Consider the following 7920-nt stretch of genomic DNA (forward strand, 5'->3'; position numbering starts at 1 on the left):
AGTGTTGCATTTTTTTCGAGCACTATATTCATATACATGGAAATTGTTTGCAAATTATACGTATTTTCTTCTACCTGGTATTGATGCTATTTTAAAGGACTTTTACGGTTATTAATGTAGAGCTTTCTATGTCAACACAAATGCATGAATATATTGTATGGCCAGCCCAATAATACCGTATGCCCAGGGAAGTCAAGATAATGTCCATCCTGAAAGATTCCCTTGACCCGTCCGGGAATCTAACCCACCGCCTCTGGCTTGATAATACCAACAATCAATACGAAACTAACGATTTAAACCTTGTTCACTACTTGACTAGCCTATTGGTCCCAAGAAAACGATTAACGTATCCCATTCTAGTCGGAATTCTACTACTACTTAATGTTTGTTTTGAGTCGCTATGAAGGTTTGACAGACAAAATGAGGGGTTATTGGATTTTCCTATGTTTCGAGGGGTAAATCGATTAGCTTGGGACCGAAGAGAGTACCAGAGCTGAGCCAAAAAGTTGAGCACTTTTCTTTGGGACCTTCTGGTCTTAGAGTTATCTCAATGATAATACCGTGTCTACCAAATGATACGTATAAACTCTTTGGTTTTTGTTTTAATATGTTTCGATGCAGTTGACATTATCTCAGTCGTAGTTGAACTTGTAGATCATTTGATATAAACTCCAGAACGATTGGAAGAATCTAGAATATCTGATATACATAGAAAGGGATAAGAAGTGACATTTAAGTGCTAAAATTTATTGAAAAATGTCAAAGACGCCATTCTGAAAAAGAAAAAATACAAAATATGAAATAATTTGCGTCCCTTTTAACCTTATGGTCAGGATTAAGAAACGTTTCAGTTATAACGGCAATATGCACGTTATGAATTCTCAAGAAGTTAAATAGCTCGTCTTCATTATCTTTAATAGATAGAGCATTCCAATTAAAAGTATTTAATGATTTAAAATCCATAACTAAATTTCAAAGTCATGACGATATTGTTCGCAAATTTAACTCTAGTTTGAATAGCATCAAACGTGGAGTTAGATTTAAGCATATCAGTAATCATTTCAATTAATGATTTCTGTAAAAATTCCAGTTTAAAGCAGTAATGCTTTCAAAATTTCCGTTAGAATTACGTTGGTTAGTATTTTGATTTCTACTGATTCTGATTACTATACCTAGCAGCATAGATAGCTCCATTTACTCGCTGAACATTGTTAGCAGCGAGGGGAGTAGGTATAGATGAAAAATTTGAAGCAGGGGTGATATTTGTACCTGCGTAGAATTTGTTCCTCGCTGACCGTTGTTAACTGCAGAGGAATTTGGAGCGTTTCCTACCTGTCGCTTAGAACGAGATTGAAGGATCGCTTTGCGAGTCTTACATTCCCAAAAATTGGATTTGTGGTTTTCACCACAATTTGAACATTTAAATTTCTTAGGATCTTCCTTCACAGGACAGTCGTCCTTTGCGTGAGAGGAATCACCACAATTCATGCATTTAGCTGGCATATAGCAATTTTTAGTTCCGTGACCCCATCCCTGGCACTTAGGGCATTGGGTGAGGTTTTGGAAATTTCCTTCTGTCTTCTTGAAGTGTTCCCACTTCACTCGGACATGGAGCATAAGGCTAGCTTTTTCTAAGGCCTTAAGGTTATTTAGTTCACTAGACTTGAAGTGAACTAAATATAAATCATTAGAAATCCCGTTGCGCGAATCGCCAGGACGGGATTTCATTTTCATTTTGATTACTTGGAGTGGCACAACTCCAAGTAACTTTGCCAGTTCATCTTTGATCTGATCCAAGGATTCACCACTGGGCAGACCTTTCAAGACAACCTTGAACAGACGTTCAGTTTTGGTATTGTAACTGAACAATAAGGAGTATTCATTGGCATGACGAGAGATGAGCGACCCTACATAGTACACGCCTATATGGGCGCCCAAAATAGTATACCGCAAGTAAGTATATCACCAAAACAACTCAAGATCCAGAAATAAAAACCGATGGCGCTGCAGAATAATGAGGTAATTTCTACAATGTACTGTATTTTGTACAATAATACTCATATTACTTTAAACAATCGTCACGTTGGTCATAGCTTGTTATGATTGCCTGAACAATGCGTAAAGAGCAAACCGAAACATGGAACGTCGCGTGATAGTGGAATTTAATCAAGGCCTAAATACTTTTTTGTAGCCTTTTGTTTTTGGATTTGAAAGATCGTCGGTGGCTTGCTTACTGAGCAGAAAAACGCGGTCCCAGGTCCTTTCATATTAAAAATGTATGGTAAGATCGCTTGTTTATCGTGTATTTTGCTAAACCTTTCGTTGTCGTCGGTGCCGGGTTTGAATGGTTAATAACAACTTGAGTAACGGTATGATGTGATATGAGGGGCTCGGTGGCCTTAGAGCAACCGTTTTTGCTTACTGAGCAGAACATCCTGAGTCTAATCTCAAGCCCATCCACATCAAGATTCGTCAATTGTTTTATTTGTTAATTTGACTACATGGTAATAACAGCAACTCGATGACAACGGCGCCGGTGGTGTAGTGGTAAGCGTGATTACCTCTCACCCCAGCAGGCCTGGGTTCAATCCCAGTCGGCACCGCCGGGATGTTCTGAGGCATAACATCTCTGATCACGCCTTCCTTCGGATGGGAAGTAAAGCCGTTGGTCCCAGGTTCATGAGTTGATGGGTCGATAGGTAGGGTCCAGGTGTGGGAGCTGCCTTCCTGGCACGTCGGTAGCATTGGTGCTCAGCACGGAAAACAAGCACGGAAAAAAACAAGCAAAAGGAAAAAAAAGCAACTCGATGATTAAAAACGAGCTCGTTTGCCTAGTAGCAAACGTTTTTGCTTACTGAGCAGAAGACCGTGGGATCAATCCCAAGCTCCTTCGCGTTATACGATCCTTAGGACATCAATTCAGCTTATCGTTTACCAAAACGAACCCTGCTGCAAACCCTACCCTCTTACCCAACATCCCTGTGATTCCTCGTGGAAGTGCAGAGGACTCCTCGGCTTCCATCAAAGCGAGTGTCACGTCAACACATTCCTACCCATTCCTTTCTTGACCTTCGTTCAGGCGCGGCTGGCGCTGGTATTGCCTAATTCGAGATCATCAGTTTTTACACATTGAGGATGATTGCTAGTCCCAAGCATCGTCTATTGGTTCTCTGTGTAATTACAGCTGACCTGGCAATAACAGAGTAGCAACCGTGGGCGTGCTCATATTAAGTTCATTTTGGAAACAGGCAAAAGCCTGAGCTGGAATCGTGCTAGAAAGTATTTTGTACTTTCCACGGATTAATCCGATTATACGCTCAATATGGATTCTTAATTTCGTTATTTGCTTGTCAACTTCCAACTCTTTCATACTAAACTGATTTTTTTTTCTAAGGAAGGTTGGTATATTTAACGAAGCCTTCTTACTTTTGATAATATCATAGATATCAAACCCTTTGTCAGCTAATACTATATCTTCTTCCTCTATTAAATCTATAAACTTGCTCTGTGAGAATACTTCACGGTCAGAATATCTACCAGCAAACCCTACTGATACAAATGCGATTGAACCATCCGGATGGCAAGCTATAAGAAATTTAACTGTTTCATGCTTCTTATAATTACTAAAGTGCATCACTGATGCCTTAACGTCGCTCGGTGTTTGGCATCGCACTTCGAAACAGTCGACAATAAAGACTCTCTTACTGCCAAACATGTTTTGGAATTCGGGTGGTACGTGCCGAGACAAATTTTCCCGTTGAGTGGGCTCAATCACCCATCGACAACATTGAAAGATGACGTACAATGTGCTGTGAAAATACTTCGATATAGTATTGGCACAGACACCATAATCATGGGCCAATGCTGTTGAGTCTTAACTTTGTCAAGGTCATGATCAGTATTTGATCCTGGCTGAACCTGCAGTATGGTTCATCGAGTGATGGTTTCAGAAACTCGTAGAGTTTAGTGAATACGGATAGTTTTTCAATCCAGGTATAGTAATTACACTTGGCATCATCTACTAAAAACTCTATTCCCCTATTGGCCAGGGATAATTGGGTATCCAATTTATAACAATGCTCCTGTAGACGCATCATTTCCTTGTAGTACTGATTAAATGTTTCCGATGAAAAGCACCTTTCTGAAAAAATAAAGCCAACGAGGTGAGCTTAAAATTGCGATGATTATTTAACTGTTTCTGAATAACTACCTCCAACTTGCACGCCAATTTCAGTGCGAAATACGGATGCATTCAGTGTCGATTTTTCATCATTTGATACAAGGTCGGATTTTAGTACATCATCAGCTTCAATGTCTCTAAACACAAAATCCAGGTGCCTCCGGTGACGAAATAGCATTTCTGTTTTCTTCGGATATTTGTGATTCGCTGTTCGTATTCGTATCTGTATCCTGGGACAAACGGCAATTGTCCATAACGGCAGAAAGTGACGAAAATGTAGCGTCGGTATCAGTAGACACGACAGGTGTCGAAGATGAGGAACTCAACGCGAAAGTAAGCGACTCACCGTTGTTTTGTGTCGACATGGAAGACATTGTTTCGTCGATGTTGTTCAACGATCCAGCCTGCACCGATCTACAAGATCTCATTTTTGTACGGGATAAACGGGAATTTTAACTATTATTGAACTGTAACGAAGATACTATCACTAGACACGAACCGTTTCGAAGCTGAGGAACTCGACCACAAACTAAGCGAATCAAAGTCGCTGCCACTGTACGATCCAGGTAGTTCTAATGAAGGTACCCAGTCCATATTCTGGATATCTGTTGGTCTTGCAGGCTTTCCTAGAAGTAAATGGGGATCAAGGACACTTATTTGAACATATTAGATGCACTTACCCCAATGGAAGTGTGAGCTGCAAACGTATTTGCTCCTCCATCGAAATGATTCGCTTAATTTAAGTGCGTTTATCCATCGGTCTGAATTTAAACGATCAATGTGTACGTTGTTGACAACAGGAGGGAAACAATAAAAACTTAGCTGTCCCGTTGATTTTTTAGTGGAACATCGTCGAACAACACATTTTTTAGTCATTTTAGTTTAAAAACTTGAATCTGCTTGAATCGCGATTAATCGAATAACAGGCAAAATAAACAAACCACTACTGGATGTCAAACTGATGAACGCGGGTTCATCGCATTCATTCGTTACGTCAGCGTGCAGTATTCTATAAACGTGCTGACTGAGCTACTGACTGAGTGCTCGGCTGTCAGTGACTCGTTTACCTCTCAATCATTCAGACTCGCACGAGGTAGAGTCGGTGTATAATGAGTCACGCCAAGAGTGAAGCCAAGTCTACCTATTGAACTGTCAAACCGGCTATCTATCGTGCAAAGTAAACAAACATTACGATGCTATGAAAGGTCCACGAAAGGTATTGCAATAAAATATAAAATACAATTGAAGAAATGATCATAAACACGCAGTGAGCATTAAATTGTCATGGGATACGTTTGGTAATGATCAGTAATGAGAATTTCTACTATTTGTTGATAAGATAATTTGACAAAATCACTGATATAATAATTTACTACAGCCGCTATTTTTTTTTCTCGCTAGAAGTCATTTGAAGTTGATGTAGAAGTCCTCTGTTGCCAAGTGAAAGGAAAGGGAATGTTTCGAAAACCGTGATGCGAGTTCAACTGTTTTTCTCTTGGCGTGACTCATTATACACCGACTCTAGCACGAGGCAGTGAATGATGAGGCATATGGACGAGTGCACCGATGAATTTGAGTTCACTCACTCGAGAAAAAGTGACACAAGCTCATTATGCATTATTCATGAACATTTAGTGTTCATGATTAGTAAACATTGCCCGCAGCTTGTGTCACTTTTTCTCGAGTGAGTGAACTCAAATCTATCGGTGCACTCGTCCATGTTAGTTCATATTCATACGAAAATAACTCAATGAACCTGACTGTTTTGCGCACTGATCAGCAGCAGCAGCAGCAGTAATGGGACGGAGCGGCCGAAGCAGCAGATTAACGGCTAGCTATTTGTTGAGACATACGATACGACTGAGGCTGGAAATCTCGGTCAGGTCACGACACATGGCAGCACCAACAACTTCATACTCGAGTCTTGTCACTATTAACAAGACATTAAAAATAACTCACACTTAAGCTTCATATTGATATTAGCATTAACACCAACTCTGAAAATCGTGTAACAAGCAACAAAAAAATCTTTGAATCATTCATATGTTTGAAAAATATGTTTATGATCAACTAGGGGAAACGCTCCTATAGTTGCGGTACGTTAGAAGCGTTTGATTCCCATAGTTGTGCATGGAGATTCAATACACAACTATAGGAACCTAACTTTTCTAACGTACCGCAACTATAGGAGCGTTAACCCTATAAATGCGGGAAGCATTATCAATGATCTTAAGACAAATTGCTCAAACATGCCTTTGGATCAGCGGCCACTGGGGGTTAGTGTTAAGCGTGATTGCCTCTCACCACAAAAGGCCTGAGTTCAATCCCAGTTGGCGGCGCCGGGATTTTCTGAGGCAAATCTCCCTTCCTTCGCAAGGGAAGTAAAGCCGTTAGTCCCCGGTCCATGAGTAATGGGTCGATAGGTTGGATCCAGGTGTGAAAGGAGCTGCCTCCCTGGCGTCGGTAGCTTTGGTACTCAGTACGGAAAACAAGATCGACGGGAAACACAGAAATACCTTTTGAATAAAAAAAAAACGAATTTGTTTTCGTCAGTTTGTTCGATAATTTTCACCCAGTGATCAATATACCCCCGGTTTACGGTAGTGTATTTTGAAAACTTGTTTTGCGAGTATCGGAAGCAAAAGCAGCCAACTACCACAGAAAATACGTTGCCGATTACAACAGTGCACGGCGAATGAGAACGACCCAAATTTGAGTTTAGTTCACTCATATTCGCCAAAAGTGCAGGAACTCAGCGATGAGTAAATTTGTCTCATGGTTTCCTGTGGAAAACCTAAAAAATCTGCCGGAAAATGAGGAAATTGACGAAAATTTTTTATTGAGTCTCGGAGTAGTACCAACAGAATGAGTGAATTCAACCTTTACTTTTCTCAAATTCGGGATTTTTTCCCTGGAAAATCCTGGAAAAACCTGGGAAAACATGAGGCAAATTTTCTCATCGCTGAGTTCATGCACTTTTGGCGATTATGAGTGAATTAGACTCAAATTTGCGTCGTTCTCATTCGCCGTGTGGGCATGAACCCCAAAGTTTACTGTCCTCTATACTTTACGGAATATTTGAACGTTCACTTTTTTAGTTTTCAAATAATTTAGAGTAGTCTGTACCTGTATCCAAAGTATTCGAAGCAATTAATTAGCACAAATAGTGTACTGATAAGATAAAGAATGTGCTTCTGAAAAGCTTGCTTGGAAACTACAACCAGAAAATATCTCCAGATAATTTCAACGCAAACCTCAAGATTCCTCAATTCTCCTATCCCCGACCAAAACATAATGATTGACGATGACTGAAAACTATAGTGAATTTTCAACATAATTGATTCAATCAAATCCTGCGGCTGTTGCCTTGGCACCGCTTGTCAACAAGTACCTCCTCCGGCTCAATGGATAACTTCAAGGAACACCGTTTCCCGACGGCTCTCCATCGTTTGCCTCCAGGTGAATGGAAATGAGATGACAGCAATCCTTCGTTCATAATTGATCTACTTCGTTGTGTCTCCGAAGGGCACTTTCCGTTGTAGGCAACAATAGGTGATGTCGAAGATTGCTTGATTGCACGAGATAATGCGATTGACTTGAATGCATAATTCATAAAGCTGATTATTGTGATTTCAAATCAAGCTCTCAATTCACGTCGTTTGGTTGTTTCGAAACGATTGCAAATCCTTTAACGAAATCAAATATTGTCGCTTTGAACCCTAGCACACGAGCTCACGCGA

At 40.3% G+C, this 7920-nt stretch overlaps 1 protein-coding gene across 1 annotated transcript; it reads right to left on the minus strand.

Annotated features, from left to right (window-relative positions):
* Nucleotides 1-3851: 3851 nt before the first annotated feature.
* On the minus strand, nt 3852-4901 carry LOC135708674 (uncharacterized). Its single transcript, XM_065230775.1, has 5 exons — nt 4886-4901; nt 4680-4806; nt 4527-4603; nt 4211-4360; nt 3852-4141 (listed from the first exon to the last, which is right to left on the minus strand). Exons 1-5 carry the CDS (start codon nt 4899-4901, stop codon nt 3852-3854), a joined length of 660 nt encoding a protein of 219 aa, XP_065086847.1.
* Nucleotides 4902-7920: the final 3019 nt, after the last annotated feature.

This window comes from Ochlerotatus camptorhynchus, unplaced genomic scaffold, assembly GCF_037179485.1.
Source record: "Ochlerotatus camptorhynchus isolate MF236.1 unplaced genomic scaffold, CSIRO-AGI_Acam_v1.1 ptg000330l, whole genome shotgun sequence".
Lineage (NCBI taxonomy): Eukaryota > Metazoa > Arthropoda > Insecta > Diptera > Culicidae > Ochlerotatus > Ochlerotatus camptorhynchus.